General features: G+C 40.5%; 1 protein-coding gene across 1 annotated transcript in view; it reads right to left on the bottom strand.

Annotated features, from left to right (window-relative positions):
- Window positions 1-497: 497 nt before the first annotated feature.
- Window positions 498-19808, bottom strand: part of rab10 (RAB10, member RAS oncogene family) — a 69436-nt gene continuing 50125 nt past the window's right edge. Inside the window, exons 2-6 of the mRNA XM_072498982.1 lie at window positions 12078-12138; window positions 9606-9744; window positions 7066-7155; window positions 3729-3830; window positions 498-856 (exon numbers count right to left, since the gene is read on the bottom strand). Of these exons, the coding sequence (XP_072355083.1) occupies window positions 773-856; window positions 3729-3830; window positions 7066-7155; window positions 9606-9744; window positions 12078-12138 (476 nt within the window). The 3' untranslated portion in view covers window positions 498-772. The remainder of the gene's footprint in view (window positions 857-3728; window positions 3831-7065; window positions 7156-9605; window positions 9745-12077; window positions 12139-19808) is intronic.

The following is a 19808-nucleotide window of genomic DNA, read 5'->3' as shown; positions in this document are numbered from 1 at the left end:
GCTACAGCCTTACTCAAGATCACCTGAAGACAGTTATCCTGCAGATTTTTTGTTGCTGGCCCAAATTTTGGAAAATTGCACAATTGAAGAAATGAGAACCACATCACCCGAAATAAAAAAAGGCAGCACTATTACATGCATTAATAAATTTCCGATTTCCTCCTCAGTACAGCATAAAAACCAAGGCTGCATAACCAGGAAATATTGACCAAAAAATACTGGAATTTTACCACAAAAAAAATTCTGTTCAGATATTGGCAGCTGTAATGCTTTTATATCTTAGCAAGTAGGTAATAAAACAGCCAAGTCTGAAAACTGGTCTTCTGCCTCAGCAATCATTCAGTTACACATGTTTTCAAATAAGGCACAAGACAAAATCAAATCCAACCTAAAAAGGAAAGCAGTCTATATGGGTGTCTCAAATCTCACTTTTTGCACAAATGTACAAATTAAAAAGTACATTATACATAAGTGAAAATTCCACTGTTGTACAAAAATTTGTTAGTTCTAACTTTTATTCTTATACAATTTGCTGAGTTGAAACCATTGTTACTTTGATAATGAATTTAACTATAATACAACCAAATGTAGTGAGTTGAGCACGCACATTTAAAATGGGACAATAAGTCACAGACATGATTTTATACAGGTTTTCAAAATTGTGTGTGTCAAGCAGGCAAGATGTAGGAACTAAGGGTAATGAGAATTTTGTTTGTTTTAATGGGAAAGAACATTTTAGATAGAATGCATAAAGTGGATTTCCACGGATTGCTCAGCTACAGCATTTCTTCAGTCCTGTTCCACCACCTGCATTGCTGATATCTACATTTTCCCTGTCAGGTTCTTTTACGGGAGTCTGCAGGGTTAAAAAAAAAGAATGATTTCAGCTAACATTTAAAGTAACCTTTTTAAAAATTACACTGAACTGCATGGAACATGTAGGTTCAAAGTCACACAAAGAACTGGTATGGTTCATGAAACAATTACAGATAGAGATGGCAGTGTTACCCCATCTTAATTGATCCAGAGAAACCTGATAGTTCAGCCATTGCAGCAGCCAATTGTTTAAAAGTTACGACTTTTGGTCCACTTGTCCATTTGGAAGTCTATTCTAAACGCTAAGTTTATTTTTCAATAACTTGAAACTCAACTCAATTTAAAAAATATATATTTTTATTCTCCTTTTTCACACACTCCCAAATTTACACCCACCAACAATAAACAAGCAGTAACGAATATAATGTCAATCCCCAAAACAACAACAATCCCATCCTCGCACCAAACCCCCAAACAGCAGTCTTCATGTTAACGTAACAAATCACAAAAAGGAATCAGGAATCACCCACCGTCACCATGAACACAGTCCCCCGCCCATCCCTACACTAATGTTCGATGTTGTCCAATTCTTGAAAGTGCATAATGAATAATGCCCATGAATTGTAGAACCCCTCCATCCTTCCCCTCAGTTCAAACTTAAGCTTCTCCAGAGTCAATAATTCCAACAGGTCACTCTCCATACCAACAGGATCCGCCTTCGAGCGATCAACGAGGCGAAAGCTACAACATCTGCCTCCGCACCCGTTTCCAACCCCAGCTGGTCCGACACCCCGAATATGGCCTCCCGAGGGACCGGGTCCAGTTTCACATGCACCACATTAGAAATTACCTAAAAACCTCCTTCTGGTAATCCTCCAGCTTTGGACAGGACCAAAACATACGAATGTGATTGGCAGCCCCCTCCCCCGCAACGTTCACACACATCTTCTACCCCCTCAAAGAGCCGGCTCATCCTCACCCTTGAGGTGTGCTCTATACACCACCTTAATCTGTATCAGCCCCAACCCCAACCTCGCGCACGAGGTGGAGGTGTTCACTCTCTGGGGCACCTCACACCAGAGCACCTCCTCCATACCCTCTTCCAACTCTTCCTCCCACTTTGCTTTGATCCCTTCCAGTGGTGCCTTCTCTTCTTCCAAAATAGCCCCGTAAACCACCAACACTACCCCCTTCTCCAGTCCCCCCCGTTGTCAGCACCTCCTCCAGCAATGTGGAGGCCGGCTCCACCGGGAAGCTATCACCTTCCTGGCAAAATCTCGAAACTGCATGTATCTAAACATTTCCTCCTGCTTTAGCCCATACTTCGCTCCCAGCTCCTTCAGTCCTGCAATCCGACCCCCAAGAAACAAATCTTTTAGTGTCTTAATCCCCTTCTCCTCCCATTTCCGAAAATTTCCCTTGACCCTGCCCCCAACCCCCAAGTGTTGGCGTAACTGCCTCCAAATTATCAATGAAGTTATTACCGGACTCAGAGTATTTCCCCGGGGCCATCGGGAGCGGCGCTGTTGCTAGCGCCTTCAATCCCGACCCCCGACACAAACTCTCCTTCATTCTGACTCTCAACTCCATTTTAAGAAATATTTCTGATTTACCAGATCCTTCACCCCAATTATCTGTCACATCTCAATAAGATCGCTTCTCAGATACCTCCTTTCCAGATTGAAAAGCTGAAGTCTCTGCAATATTTCCGCCAAGGATTGCAAGGAATCAACTTTGGGGCTATTCTCTTCACTATATCTATTGTTTCAATATTACTCATGTCTTAATGACCAGACTCAAATGCAATAAGCAAGAGGTGTTCTCTCTGACAAGTATTCTGCTGTTCCAGTTATTGGTGTCCAGCATTCCCTAGAGTTTGGCAACTCTGAATTTGAGATGATAAAAGTAAAACGTTTCTTTGAGCACAAATTGTACTTGGTTACGAAATTATAGTACAAAGTTTACACAGCACAATCAAGCAATTAATACATTTTCTTCTCAGTAATATTTTTCTAAAGCATGGTAACCTCAAAAAATAAGCATATTGAAGGTGTCTCGCCCACCACGTCTTAGAAACACAATTTTATAAAACACTGAAGAGGTCTTCAATAACTATATTGAACTAGTTGAGTTTCATTTGTAAATTATGAATTTAAAACTTTCCAAAATGTGCCTATGCATCTAAAAACAAGCTCAACTTGAACATAGTCTCCTCAAGCTTAGGGACATCTGGCTGAAACTCCATCTTCATGGTCTTAAACCTGCAGGCATTGCCAGTTTCTGAGAGCTTGGCCAGCTTCAGTGCAATTTAAACCAGCAGTGAAGATTGTAGAATCTGTATGCTTGATATAACTAGAATTTAAATCTGCTCTTTTGAACTGGTTTAGCCAATATTAGTCAGATATCAGCACAACAGGAAGCACAGTGGCGCAGTGGCTAGCACTGGCACAATGGTTAGCACTGCTGTCTCATGGCACCGCGGTCCCAGGTTTGATACGGCTCTGGGTTACTGTCCGTGAGGAGTTTGCGCATTCTCCCCATGTTTGCGTGGGTTTCGTCCCCACAACCCAAAGATGCGCAGGGTAGGATTGGCCACGTTAAATTTCCCCTTAATTGGAAAAAATGAATTGGGTACTCTAAATTTATTTTTAAAAAAGGTATCAGCACAAACTAGAGAAGACTCACTAGTATCTCCATAGCTAAATAGAAGCAAAAACACTATTACATATCGAAACAAGCAGTGAGAAATATATTGGTTACAGATAACCTGTTTTATCTAAAAACTGAGCTGGTTTTCTAATCCTACAAATTAGTTCATAAATTTCAACACCTTTTAGGTGTTAGTTTGACAAAAATCAGTTCAAAATTTCTCCGCTATGAATTGCTTATTTACACATATTTTCAATAGTTACCTTTCGAAGTATGTCTTCTGCTAATGTGAGGAATGCTTTCTCAATGTTGATATTAGCTTTTGCACTAGTCTCAAAAAATCTAATCCCATGTTCTCTGGCAATCTGGAATGAAATAATTGAAGTCACACAGGATAATAATGTGTGCTACAAATAATTAAACCACCTGATGGTTTGACCTCCCAACAAAAGCTATCTTAAAAATACTTTGCCATGTATTTACATTTAATAAACCTTGCAACTATAATCCTAAGTATCACATACAGACATATGCTGCAATATGCTTTTAACAGTGGTACATGTATTCAGGAACCAGCTGGCATTTTTAATAAGACAAAGTTCAATTGCACAGCTCAAAGCTAGTTCATTGTTGTGTTGTTTTACACCCTAGACGTCGGTGTCCACCTTATGGTTAGGAATACTCAGGCCATAATTCCTCAATAACTGGACTGAATTTCACTTTTGTAATTTCACTAAAACCCTATGACGTGTAGTCTAGGTGTCACTCCGGTGAGCATAATCTGAATAGGATTTTGCTGGTACTGTTTCCTTCTCTGCCACCACATTCCTATTTTAATTCTTACATTTCCCTTTCTCCTTTCTGAAGAAAACACATTATTTTCTCTGCTTAGTGATTTGCTCTGAACTTCAGAATTTTCTTTTTTTGCAAAAAGGTTTTTAAAACAAGATTTTACATACAAGCTGAGTCAGCATGTAAAGCAACAATTATATTTTTAAACTCGAGCTACAGGTATCGCTTGCAAGGCCAACATTTGTTGCCCATAAGATGGTGGCAAACCATCTTCTTGAACCGTTGCAGTACATGTAGTGTCAATATACCCACAGTGCTGTCAGTAGGTGATGGTTACAATATCTCTATTAGAGAAAGCCATTGTGTGACATGACTGTTACTTGCCACTTATCAGGCCAAGCTTGAATGTTGATTAGGTCTTGCTGCACATGGACACACACAGCTTTAGTATCAGAGAGTTATAAAAGGTACTGAAGACTGCAGTGAACCAGTCTTTTTAGTCAAGTGTGGTTACTGTTGCAAAGTAGAAAACATGGCAGTGAATTTGCACACAGGACAGCACAAACACCAATGAGAGAACACCTAGATATTTAATAGTTTGAGGGATAAATATTGAAGACAGTGATGAGAGCTCCTCTGCTCTCAAAATATCTAAGTTAAATTTTGTAGTCTACCAATGCTCAGAGTAATATCTCAACTGAAGGACAATAATCATAACGTCCAGTATTTTGCTTCAACATGTGAGTGTGCACTAATTGGCAAAATGACAAGACCAAGGCTTGGACTCCCAAACTTAGTCTGTGGAGAGAACTTTTAGACCTACCAAAGTAGTGATTGCATCATTTGCATCCAGGGTCATGAATTAAAATCTAACAGCTTCCTCGACTATCATGTTCCAAAGCAGAGTGATTCCACTGAAAATTTACTATATTGCTGCCAGATTCAGTGTCTCGGGCACTTGCTCAGCCCATCCATTCTCATGTTCAAGCAAAATGACCCTTCCATCTCCCAAAGACTTCAGTCAAAGTGAAACTATATTCTAACCTACTTTCAGCCTACATGTAGCCTTTCTCCACTACTGCAATCTGTTCACCGCAAGTTAGGCCAGGACTGTGGGTTGGAGGGCCAAGTACAAAAATATTTTATTCCAAGCCTTCACAACTGAAGAATTAATTGCTGAAAAAACGGTATGGAAAAGGTAGAGGAAGGATAAACAGCAGGAAGGGTATATGGAACAATATTCAAAATGACTAAACTCACACAAGGGCAGTAAACAAGCAGAAGGACTACAGAAGATCAAAGGCCCCGTTTGGTCTATATGCTCTAAACTAAGTATAAACGTAATGTGTATAAGCAAACTCAAAATCTGAGATTGAAAGGAAAGCAAAAACCTGCAATAAAATAAAATGTGGAATGGAAAGAAAGTGAAAAGCATTTGTTTCATATGGTGGACAAAAACTCCACCAAAAACCGAACTGTTGTATGAAGCTCTTAAAGCATATGCACAAAAGTAATCAGTTCCAGTTATTTAAATCACTAGGGCAAACTACACCTAAAAAGATTTCAAAACCAAAGTAACAATTGGAGCATGTGATTTGTAATGTAGGATTTAAAGAAATTGAAAAAAAACTCGGCCCACAAGAGTGGACTGATTTAGAAGTATTGAAACAAAGACAGGTATTTTCAGGGGCATTGGATTGGATTGGTTTATTGTCACGTGTACCGAGGTACAGTGAAAAGTATTTTTCTGCGAGCAGCTCAACAGATCATCAAGTACATGAGAAGAAAACGGAATAAAAGAAAATACATTAGGGCAACACAACATATACAATGTAACTACACAAGCACTGGCATCGGATGAAGCATACAGGGTGTAGTGTTAATGAATTCAGTCCATAAGAGGGTCATTTAGGAGTCTGGTGACAGTGGGGAAGAAGCTGTTTTTGAGTCTGTTCGTGCGTGTTCTCAGACTTCTGTATCTCCTGCCCGATGCACATTACAAAGAACTTAGTTGTACAATGACATGAATAAAGATTCAAGGCTGGGCACAGGGTATTACCCTGTCAACTAGACAAAAAAAGTAATCACTTGTCAAATGTAATCTACTTCATTTTTTTTAATGAACACTAACTGAAGAGAACATAGCATTGGGGCCCTAGTATGTCTATTAATTACATGTGAACTAAGAAATGTCAGGAATTCTCTGCCATCAGGAACACAACATTCAACAGACTAGATAAAATCAGTAGTGATGGATTTAAGACAATTTCCCGATAGCTTGCATTGAAATCATGAGCCTGAGGGAACAATGGAAAGAGATGTCAATGTTGTAATATTGGGAAACAGTAACCCATTTGGCACTGAAAGGTCCATACCAGAATAACAGTTCTTTGTTGCGGTTTTACGTTGGTAGAGAGATCCAGGACACCTGCCCTGCTCATTGAATAATGCCACGGTATATTTTGTACCCACTGAAAGGGTAAAATCGGCCTTGGATTAATGCTTCACCTAAAATACAGAACACCACTGCAGCATTCAGCCTACATTGTGCTCAGGTCTCCGGAGGGGTTTATGACACAGCCTTCTAATTCAGAATACAAGTGTTGTCAGAGAGCCAAAGCCAACTTAAAAAGAGGGACGAGAAGAAATACAAAAGCAGGCCATGGGACTACATCTATTAGATTGTGGAGGTCTGGCAAATGTCCTTTTTATCAAGGAATGGCTGATACAAAATACACCACAAACCAGAATAATCATCGATATATTAAAACACAAGCAAAGGAAAATTTCCCAAGCAGTTGAGTTTACCTGCTCTCCTTTTGATTTCTGCACCACTCGCTTGTCTTCCATGTCACACTTGTTGCCCAGCAACATTCTCTCTACATCTTCATTTGCATGCTGAAAAGTAGATATGGCTGTCAGTTTTCCAGCACTTATCTAATTGAAATCTGATCCAGCAAATATCAATATCACAACTAATTATCTACGGATACTGCATTGTGTCAGTGGTTAATACTGCTGCCTCAGCGCCAGAGACCGGAGTTCAATTCCAGCCTTGGTGACTGACTGTGTGGAGTTTGTACTGTCTCCCAGTGTCTGAGTGGGTTGCATCCAGGTACTCCGTTCCTCCCACAGTCCAAAGATGGGAATGTTAAGTGGGGTTATGGAGTTAGGGCAGGGAAATGGCCCTAGGTACGGTGCTCTTTCGGAGAGTCGGTGCGGACTCGATGGGCTGAACAGCCTCCTTCTGCACTGTAGGGATTCGCTGGAAAAGGGTGAATCAAACAAATCATTCAAAAACTGTCCAGTTAGCGAAGTGAGCGCCATTAACTGCCCATATCATTTTTCCACCTCGCAAACTCACCAAAATATGTTACAATTGCTGCAACAGTTTTAGCTATTTTCTTCTCTGACATGTACCTTTCTCCCTTTGGGACAGAGATGAGGAGAAATTGTTTTGGAGGGTTGTGCGATTTTGGAACTCTGCCTCAGAAGGTGGAGGAGATAGGGTCATTAAATATTTTTACGGGAGAACTAGATTCATTCTCTTGCCTAAGCAGAATTGAAGGTTATTTTTGGGGGGGGGGGGGGGGGAGAAGAGGAGGAGGAGGGGGGGGGGGAGAAGAGGAGGAGGAGGAGTGTGTACGGATCAGCAATGATCTTATTGAATGGTGTAGCATGCTTGAAGGGCCAAATGGCCTGCTTCTGCACCTATTTTGTTATGTACTTCAAATTTAAAATGACAAAAAAATAGGTTTAAAGGAATGCAAGCGAATTTAACACTGTCAAGAAGTTCTTTCAGTGATGAATGTATGAAATAGTGTTCAAGACTTGAGCAAAACCCCCAAATCTTTCAAAACATCTGGATCCTGAAGTAGAGGGACTGGGGAAAGAGAAGGAAGGTCTCATTATTAAATTATAGGTCAAATAAGCTTTTAAATTTGTAATCAATTTCCATTTTTTTTTTTTAAGGCATAATGACTCAAACAGCAATAAATTTGATCTACCAACTCTTGAAAGCTTTTTGTGGGATCAGGTTGATGTAAGATTAACTTTTTCAAAACACTGTTTTTAAAAACAAAAATCAAGCAGAAATCCCATTCTCCTTCTGGCATCAAACTGAAGCCAATAATTCATTATGCTCCAGCCTGACATTATTATATTCCTGCGCTCTTTGGGGAGAGGAAGATGGTTAGGAAATGACAAGAACATGATTTGTTGGGTTCATGACTATGAGGCAGAAGGTGCCTCACAAAATAAGCAATGGGGAAAAAAACATTTTTTCCAAAGCAAACAACACATAAACCGGAAAAATTCAGATCCAGTTTAGCATATGAGCCTAAAGAGGCAAGAATAATACAGATTGGTGCATTTTGTCTACATTCATCTAGCATTTATTGTCCATCCTGAAATGTCCTTGAACGGAGTGGGTTGTTAGGTCATTACAGACGGCATTGGTCACAAGGAGGCCAGACCAGGGAAGGATGACAAGATTTCCTTCCCTAAAAGGACATTAGTGAGCCAGATGGGTTTTAAATAACAAACGTTTCATGGCGTTAGGCTTTTAATCCAGATTTTTAGTGAATTCATATTTCACCAACTGCCGCTGTTGGATTCAGAAAACGTTGGTCTCTGGATTACTCGTCCAGTGACAATACCGCTATGCCACTGCCTCCCTATGATTTAAGAATTTCACCACTTGCTTGACAGGGTTTTAAATTAATGTTCCCAAATTATAACTCCTAAAGTCCTAGAACCAATGTAGGGGAAGTTTCCAAGCTCTACTCCCCTTCCAATAAAATGGTGTTGATAATGGTATATTAAGTTGCAAGTGTAACTTAACTAATACATCACTTTGCTGTTTTTAGACCAATTAGTTTAAAATGGCTGTTTTACATTTAAAAGGAAGCTGGTCATATTTTGAAGCAAGTAAGTTCATAAGATACAAGTTCATAAGATATAGGAGCAGAATTTGGCCATTTGGCCCACAAGTCTGCTCCACCATTCTATCATGGCTGGTGTGTTCCTCATCTGCTACCTACAATGTTACGGGCCAAGAGCTGGATTGCGAAATCAGCCTGAGTATCTCCTCCCTAGACCACATGACATAGGAGCAGGAGTAGACAATTTAGCCTCCTGAGCTACATGAATATATATTTCTTTTGAAGGTTTCATATTGGTTACGGTTCTATATGGACAGTATTAATGCAGCAGTTTTGCAAACAAATCAATCAGTTCAGTGAGTTGGTGTTATTCTTCACACAAGATCACCTAACCCCCCCCCCCAAAAAAAAAAACTTGCTAATTAACTTGCTACATTTGTGGTCAATTTGTTACAACATTCTTACCTCATCGATGTTCCTCAGCCATTTGCTGATGTTTTCAAAGCTTTTGGCATTTGTGATGTCATAGACTAGCATGATTCCCATTGCTCCTCTGTAGTAGGAGGTGGTGATGGTGTGAAATCGCTCCTGTCCTGCTGTATCCCTTCAAAACAAGTTAAAACAACATTTTTGAAAATTGAGTTACACTTTTCTCAAAGGAGTCAAAACAACCTATTTTATTTTATAGAAACTTGAAAGTATCACATTAACATGGCAAGATTCAAGTGCTTTAACATTTCAAAGTAACTTTTTCCTGCACTTTAAAGTCACAGAATTAAAGAAATTCTACACTAAAATTCTTGTTAAAAAAAATCAGTTTCAGCCAAATGAACTTCCTCGTTTGCCACAAAAGGGGGGAAATTGCTCGCCTAAATGAACAAACAATTGGGACAGCTAAGCTAGTCCAAATGCAGTAGATTGTGAGAAGAGCATGGTTTAAAAAAAAAAACTCATGGCATCTTTGTCTGGCTGGAAGAGGTAACTTCACACAGTTGAAAAATCTGGAAGAAACGATTAATAAATATACAGCTGGAGTCAGCCACCGATGATGTTGTGGCCAGATCCAGTCTGATCATGATTTACAAATGTGATTCACCAAGGGACACTAGATACTATCTGGGAGCACTGGCTGAGTTTTTCCGTTTCCTAGTTTGGAGGTCCTAGATTTAGGAAACAGTTGCTTGCCCGATAGCTGACATACCCCAAAGGAAATGGATGATTCTCAGAATAACCCAAATTACATCAATTATCTAAAAGACCAGAAAGATGTTCCAATGGTGCACAGAAAATGATCAGTTTGCACCTGCAGGAAATCAAGCTTTAATTTCCTTCCAACAATAAATGTCACCTGGTCCTTGGAAGCTCTGCTGTCAGATGAAAAACCACCAAAACACTACCAAACTCATTATGGCATGGCATCCAACTTTGGAAAAATTGTTGAGAAATCTGCTGCCTACAAAAAGGAAAGCCTGCATGCGGTTTGGTATTTACAGCACTATGCAAGGAAGCCACCCGATTACACAATGTCCGTTTCTTTCAGGAAAGGACTATGCCTTTGCGTGTTCTGTACTTACTGGAGGGAAATAATAGGCCTTATTTCTGTGATGTACAAATGGGAGCCCCTCCAGTCAGTATCTACAAAAACTATTAACAGATTTTGTCATGTTAAGACAAGCTATGTTAATACACCACAGTTTTATTCTTTTATTTACAGTATTTTTGAATTTAGATTGGCACTTCTAATAGTAAAGCGGAAAGTTTGTGGTAACCCATTATCCAGTTTTATATTTTTAGCCTTCTGTATACTACTTTTGTCATGGTTATGCAATTTTAACTTTCATTGTGAACAGTAGATGTACTATGAAGGGGAAGGTGATAATCCTCTAGCAGCAGACCCAAGCTCTTTGGAAATTGGGTGGCTGCAGTCTCGAAGAACTGAGCAAATACAAGGGAGAAAAGCAGCTCCACTATCTGCCAAGAAGAAAAAAATAACTTGAGAATTTATGCACAAACTGAATGTCAGTAAAATAAATCCTGAAGAGAGTTAGAATTTTGATTTGTTTATACTCCACACAAAATATGGATGATTGGCCCAATGGATGTCAGCATGGGGAATATTGCAGTGCCAGATATTAGCCATCCTTAGTAACGAAAAGGACGGTACTTAAAAAAATTACATTTAGGTACAAAATGTACACAGGTAACCTATGTCATGTGGTGGTTCCCACCAATAAAGGAATGAGTGACATGATGATCAAGAGGAATTACATCAATGAGAAGCCATGGTGTGGAGATGCCGGCGTTGGACTGGGGTGAGCACAGTACGAAGTCTTACAACACCAGGTTAAAGTCCAACAGGTTTGTTTCGATGTCACTAGCTTTCGGAGCGCTGCTCCTTCCTCAGGTGAATGCAGAGGTATGTTCCAGAAACACATATATAGACAAATTCAAAGATGCCAAACAATGCTTGGTCGCATTCCAAGCATTGTTTGGCATCTTTGAATTTGTCTATATAGGTGTTTCTGGAACATACCTCTGCATTCACCTGAGGAAGGAGCAGCGTTCCGAAAGCTAGTGACATTGAAACAAACCTGTTGGACTTTAACCTGGTGTTGTAAGACTTCGTACTGTGATCAATGAGAAGGAAATACATCAAAGAGAAGGGAACAGAAGTATATGCCGATTTAACTGGACCAAATAGCCTGTTTGCGTTATAAAATTCTGTGCAATGAGGATTACAAAATTTAATTGAGCACTGTAGTAATAGAGACCTTATACTCGGGAAGTCAAAGTAAAACAGATTCATGGAGAATGAGACCATCAACTCAAAACTAAACTAATACAACAGCCACAAAAATGTTCTTTTTCTTTATTACGGACGTATCCTTGAAGCCACAAAATACTTCATCTAGAGGCAATTAAAGGTTCACCACTTACCATATCTGTAATTTGATCTTCTTTCCCTGCAGTTCCACTGTTTTGATTTTAAAATCAATTCCTGTAATTGAGAAAGACACAACAAATGTATTAAAACTTGGATGTTTTCAATTGATCAGGATCCTGACTAAACAAACATTTAAACTCTGAATCAAACCAGTTTAAGACATTCTTGTTTCCCCAAGAATGGCCAAGTTTAGAAGCAATTCACTGCTCTCATACAATTCAAAATGGCTGCCAATTACAATTGGTCAAACTTGACAATCCAATTTTCCAGTAAACTTAACCAAAACCTTGCATATTTGGCATCAAGGTCTTAATTATTTCATGCTTATTCACAATTAAAAGACAATAAGAATTAACCAGTCTACAACTGACTTTGTGAAAAGATGGTCTGTGGATCACAAAATGCCTAAAAGTAGCTATATTCACAAAACATCTACACATTAATTTAGTTAAATAAAACCTGTCCACAGTATTTCCCAGATATCAAAACATCCAAAAGGAACATAATGATAGATGGAGCTATTTACCATTTGTTTGGCATTCTGATTATACCATTTCAGGAAGGAAGACGCTTATGAGAATAGCAAAATGCTGATTCTAGATGGTGCAGCACATCTTGAATCTGGAGAGTAAATATGCAGACTGGAACACTTCGAGTATCTCTCAACTGAGACTCAGTCCTCGCCACGAGTGCCCTCAGCCACATCTCACAGCATGTGGTATAGCAATTAACCATACCGTACATTTTGCAACTGGAAGGTTAAAGCAAAAGGTTCAGGTTTATCTATTTTCTCGGTTTGGAAAAGCTCTTTCCACTGAGTACAAAGAACAAAGAACAAAGAAAATTACAGCACAGGAACAGGCCCTTCGGCCCTCCCAGCCTGTGCCGATCCAGATCCTTTATCTAAACCAGTCACCTATTTTCCCCGCCCGTTCATATATCTATCTAGATGCATCTTAAATGCTATCGTGCCCGCCTCTACCACCTCCACTGGCAAAGCGTTCCAGGAACCCACCACCCTCTGCGTAAAAAACTTTCCATGCACATCTCCCTTAAACTTTCCCCCTCTCACCTTGAAATCGTGACCCCTTGTAATTGACACCCCCACTCTTGGGAAAAAGCTTGTTGCTATCCACCATGCCCGTACCTCTCAATTTTGTAGACCTCAATCAGGTCCCCCCCTCAACCTGTCTTTCCAACGAAAACAATCCTAATCTACTCAACTTTTCTTCATAGCTAGCACCCTCCATACCAGGCAACATCCTGGTGAACCTCCTCTGCACCCTCTCCAAAGCATCCACATCCTTCTGGTAATGTGGCGACCAGAACTGCACGCAGTATTCCAAATATGGCCTAACTGAAGTCCTAGTAATAGATCTCTTTACTGCTGCAGGTTTCTAAAAAGTATGTAGACTTTGTGTAGAGTGTCATGACGATGCAAAATTGTGACAGGGTTCTATCATTCATCAGCTAACCAAAATCATACTGAACCATTTAAAAGGAATTTAAAAAAAAAAAAGATACTGACTATAGATGGTTGCCACACGTCACCTGATATCTGGAATCCCAAGTTGGCCTTTTCCATAAGTTACCACAGACATGACATTCCGCACCTGGGGTGTCACAATCCACTTCAAAGAGGACTATCGAAAGGAACGGACGTGCATTTTGCATTTTATGAGCTTACTTCTCTAGCAGAGACAGAGTTCATCAAGATAATAGGGAATTGCTAGCTAGCAGGGATATACAACCAGACTCAAACACCCATGAAGGAGAAAGAACCCCACCCCCTATTGGTTTCTAATATTTTGAAGTGTCAAAAGTTTGATGTGAAATATTACAATGTGATTACTACAACAATGACTATAACAGATATGGTAGTCAAATCCGTTTGGAATATATAGTAAGCAAGATTTTAAGAACTGGATTTGCCAAACAGAGGTAGAAGAATCTGGAGAGTTGGAGCTACAGACTGAAATCTAATCGAGGGGTTAGGGTGGCTTATATATAGAATGATGTGGAGATGCCGGCGTTGGACTGGGGTGGGCACAGTAAGAAGTCTTACAACACCAGGTTAAAGCCCAACAGGTTTGTTTCGAATCACTAGCTTTCGGAGTGCAGCTTCTCTTTCATCAAGTCCTCACATTATACACCTGATGAAGCAGCTGCGCTCCGAAAGCTAGTGATTCAAAACAAACCTGTTGGACTTTAACCTGGTGTTGGAAGACTTCTTACTAGAAATAGAATAACGGATACCCAGAAGTGAGCTAAATGAGCAGTAAGGACTCTCTCCAAATTAACCAAAGCTCCATCTATTAACCGAAAGAGAAAATGCTGGAAAATCGTAGCAGGTCTGGCAATATCTGTAGGGAGATAAAAAAGCTAAGGTTAAGTCCAGATGACTCGACTTTTTGTCAAAGCTAAAAGACAGAAAATGGGAGATATTTATACTGTGGGGTGAGAGAATGAATATATATTCATATTCACTGGAACATTGCAGAAGGCCAAGGACAGACATGTGGGAATGGGAACAGGGACTTGTGTTGAAATGGCAAGCAACGGTAAGGTTAGGGTCCTGAGTGCGCACAGACCGAAGGTGCTCAGCAAAACAATCACCTAGTCTACATTTGGTGTCTCCGATATAGAGACATTGGGAGCAGCGAATCCATCTATTAACAGTCTAAATATAATTAAGAGATAAACTGTGTGGGTGGAAACACTTTTTATTGGCCCGTAGCTACCTTGGAGGAGCAAATAGCGGTGTTATGCCACTATGCAGCTTATCTGTGCTTAAATTCCAAAGCATCTGTTTCACCTGATTTTCCTGACTCCGGATGGGTGAGATTGAAGTGAAGTGAAACAGGTCCCCGACTCCAGCAGTGAAGTGTAAAGGATCAGAATGAAGGAGGACACAACCCCATTTACAGCACTAGCTGCCTTAAAGCAAGTGAGTTTAGAAGGTCCCATTGAAAGCAAGAAGGTAAGTGAATAAAATGAGGGGGTTCTGGACAGACGAGCGGTTGTGGGGGGGGAATCCATTGCCTGTTTTTTTTTGGGGGGGGGGGGGGTGTAACGTTGATGGTTTAAGCTCAGTCCGGGTGTTTAAAGTAGATACACTGAAGTTAGACATGCTATTCCCCCCTCCCCCCCTTCTAACTAGTGCAAAACTGGCAGGACCATCCAAAGGTTGCAATTTAAATCACTGTTGGATGGTTCCCAACCCAGTGTAATTGGCCAGGGGAAGTTAGCCCTTCTGGAAAATTGCCAGGTAAACCCTTATGTGGGAACTTTCTAGAGGGATTCCCCAACGCATCTTTGGCATACTCCCCAACTGGAATACTTGATGAGCCAGAAAGTTATGCACCATTAGTTTTTACTGAGGTTTAGTGGCTAATAAATTTGCTCTTAATAATAATCTATATTATTGTCACAAGTAGGCTTACATTACTGTGAAAATTCCTAGTCGCCACACTCCGGAGCCCATTTGGGTACAGAGGTACAGAAACCGGAGCACCCGAGGAAACCCACGCAGACACAGGGAAAACATTCAGACTCCGCACAGACAGTGACCCAAACCGGTTAACCACTCCTCATAACGGCATGCAAACCTGGGGATTGGCTCCTGTGCTATTGTAAATTAATGGGCTTAAGATGATAAATATATAGATCACATTTTTCATAAAATGTGCATCATCCACTGACAGCAGTCTGTAGAGTAGGGATTCTGCATGTATTACCTACACTTGTTCTACAAATGATTCCATGCCTGGCTACGAATTACTGTTCACGTGCTTGTGAAATCCAAGAATATTCTGATTGAGCTCGGCCCATCAATGTCAAGGAAATAGTCACTCCATTTAAATGCAGGCAGACAAGTCTGAAACTATTAACGAAAGATGTATGCAAAAAGATGAATTAGCGGGCAGCCACTCTGCCCTTCAAGCCTGCTCCGCCATTCAAGATGGTCAGATCATGGCTGATCCAAGTGCCATCTCAAACCCACATTTCTGTCTACCCCATTAACATGTCACCCTCATGCTTATCAAGAATCTACCTATCTTAAAGATGTTGCTTCCACTGTCTTTTGAGAAGAGCTCCAGAGACTCAGGATCCTCGGAGAGAGAAAAAATTCCCCTAATCGGTCTTAAATGAGTGGTCCCTTATTTTTAATGTGACCGCTCTAGATCATCCTACAAGGATAAACATCTTCTCTACATTCACCTTGTTATCTCTTAGGATCTTAAAGGTTTCAATCAGGTCACCTCTTGCGCTTTAAAAAATGTATTTGCATCAAAACAGAGACATCGGTATCAATGCAAATCATGCACTGCACAGCACATAACAGAAGTCATTACAAGCATAGGGAACGAAAAAAACAATCGAGTCAGGGATAATATCCCCAACGTGTTCCCTCTACGGATAAAAAAATCTGTCTACACTAAAGCAGGATACGGTCAACAGCACAGACTTACACCACAAGTAACAAAGGAATAAACAACTCGAGAACCTCAAGAGCTATGGGGAATTGCACTGATAGATAACCATATTGTAATCGGACTCCCTTAAAAAGAAGCACTGGTGCTCTGAATCAATGTCAAAAGAAAAAAAACTTCAAAACTGTTTATAAATTAACCCTCCCAACTCTCCACCCTTTTTGGCTCCGCTCATCTTCCTTCCAAGCGAAAAATTGACAACATCAAGCAGACATGATCTACAGGGAGCAAAGCCCAGGAAAAAAACAATGCAAAAACGCAAGGCAGCCTTCAGGTTACAGACTTGTTCGCTGGTGGAGGAACAAAGCCAAAATCAAGGATGAGGCAGGATCAGGATTAATGAACACTCTTCAGGATCTCGCAAGGATTCAAAGATTGAAGCACGGCACCCCATTAATTCCACCATGCTGTCTCACTAGAGCTCAGGCAGTCAACACCATTGGCTCCAGGGTCAGGACAACACAGGACCAGTGGTCAGAAGGCAACACCAACCCCAGGCTTCAAAGGCAGGATTAGATGTGCTCCATCTAATTCAGTTTGCCCAGCCTCCAGTTAGAGATTCCCAAAACATGGCACCAATTCTCAAACTCAGTTGGGAAACTTCACCGCTCACCTTGGTTACCGGGCGCCGCAGCACTCCTCTCCGGTTCCTCCTCTCTCTCACCTGACATCAGGATGGACGACAAGCCATGCAATAGGATCTCGACCATAGGAGGTAGGCTCACACCAGCGACAATGCTCACTATTGCAAGAACCTCCTGGTGAACCTCCATAAAAATACTCCACAATGCTTCGAATTAGGCCTTGATGACCTCTACCTCAGAGCCACTATCTTCAGCTAGAACAGCATCTTCTTTGGCAGCCATCATCTGCCGATGTAAACCGCATCAGCAGGGCAGGAGCCCACATCAACTGTCACTAAAGGCAGAGCCCCACCCGAACTCCTTCCAGCCACCACAAACAAGGATTTAAACATTCTAACTCGCCTCCATCATGCAGAAACACCAACCAACAATTCTCAGGACAATGTAAACTATGAGCATCAAGACAAAAGAAATGTGTCCAAGGATGAAAAGACGGATAAAAAATGAGCAGAGCTCACCAAAATACGACCACGCCTGCACTCATCACGTGACCCTAGCCTCAATCTCTAGTGGATACAAACCTAACTCTCCAACTGTCCCTCGTACGACAACTGTTTTGAGTATGTTAAGAATTCAGAACTCCAGATGTTGTCAGGAACATCTTAGTATCAGGTGCAAATACCTATGCTAACCCAACTGGAAAGAATGAATTTTATTGTGAATTCTCCAGGAAACATAGGTGGGGCAGCAAGAAGCAAGTTGAAAATAAGCTGCACATGGGGAAACACCCTGTATGGATTTAAATGGATGGTGAGAATTTCAAATGAGCCATCATAGGTCCGCTGGGATGGAGGGACAATAAACGACAGTTGAGCACCCAGCAGTCCCCCCCCCCCCCCCCCCCCCACTCCTTCCCTCCCTCCTCCTATCCAAACTGGTCAATTATAATAATCTTTATAATTGTCACAAGCAGGCTTACATCAACACTACAATGAAGTTCCTGTGAAAATCCCCTAGTCGCCACACTGCAGCGCCTGTTCGGGTACACAGAGGGAGAAGTCATAATGTCCAATTCACTTACCAAGCATGTCTTTCGAGACATGTGGGAGGAAACCAGAGCACCCGGAGGAAACCCACGCAGACACGGGGAGAAGGTGCAGACTCTGCACAGTGACCCAAGCGGGAATCGAACCCGGGTCCCTGGTGCTGTGAAGCACAGTGCTAACCACTGCGATTCTGTGCCACCCTGCTGGTGGTGGTTTGGATCTTTGGCAGCAACGGGCACAAGGAGAAATAGGAGCACAAAGATGATGATCAAATTGACTCATATCTGCACTTTTAAAAAGGAGTTAGAGAATACGATAAGTGGTATTGGATTTCAAGTCAGGATGCACTCCTACATGACAATACAATAAAAATACATTTGAATGATAACTGCTGCATTTAATAGCCAATTTCGTCACTACCAGTAGAAAATTACACTTACAAATTTTGATCTAAGAGCATATTCTAAAGATGTCATTTGTTTTGAAAGCTAAGAAATCAATGACTTTCGTAGACCAAAGATTACAAGAACAAAGCTGATAGCAATCTTCAATTGGGAAAACAATTCCATTACTTTACAAGAAGACACGAGAGGTTTCTAAGTGTCCTTTTTTTCCCCATTGCCTTTGATAACCTAATATTCTACTATAGGGTTACAAATATAGTACAAGTGATTGTTAAACATAAAGTACAGCTGATATCGCAACACAAATATAACTGTTGTTTCAGGCATTTCTTCAAAACGATTCAAATCTATGGGCCCAAAGCGTTCATTCCAGATTGAAGCTTGTAAAAACCTTGTGCACATGCAATGGCATTCAGATATTTTTCACTTGCATAGAAGCGTACACGCATAATAATGTACACCTTCTCATTTTTGTTTATCTTTTTTGTGTACCTTTCCTTAAAGAAAATACTAGGGCATCTGAATAATTCTACAACTAGTAGAGAAAGATTGAGGAAAGCCCAAGGTCAACAATCTAGCACCTGGGCCTGATCTATCTGGATATATTCAAAAAATGAAATGTAAACAAATTTTACAATAGGCAATGTCTTCCTTTTGAAGAAAGGTTGAAACCGTTCTATCCACCAGTTACTTCAACATTGATATGAATAGTAACTTAGTGGCATATACTACCAGAGACCAATTTGAAACATTGCAGCAGCACATTTGTATAAAGCCAGATGAGTAGAGTTTAATCCACAATAAAAATGTAGAAATCTGAAACGAAGTATAATAATATTTACACTTTTTAAAAAAACTAGTGACATCTTTAATTCTGAACCACAGCTCCTTCCCTATTGACATATACAGAAAAACAAATATTTTTATATCTGATCACATTTTTGGAAAGTCCCGAAAGTCAGCAAAATCCCTTTGAAGTGCACAGATAAGGTCATTTTTATTATTTTGATTATGCTGGCTGCAGAATTTGTTGATCAATCACTAACAGAACTCCTAGTTCTTCCTATAGATCTTGGGTTCCTTAAATGTCAACCAAAAGCAACCTGACCCGAGCGGAATAAGGAATCAGAAATAAGGCACCCTATTAATACAATTTTTTTTTTCATCACTGCACTGAAGAACCAATCTAGACGATAG

This window comes from Scyliorhinus torazame, chromosome 4 (assembly GCF_047496885.1).
Source record: "Scyliorhinus torazame isolate Kashiwa2021f chromosome 4, sScyTor2.1, whole genome shotgun sequence".
NCBI lineage: Eukaryota > Metazoa > Chordata > Chondrichthyes > Carcharhiniformes > Scyliorhinidae > Scyliorhinus > Scyliorhinus torazame.
Note: the sequence above shows the minus strand (reverse complement) of the source record. Positions and strands in the feature narration are given on the sequence as shown.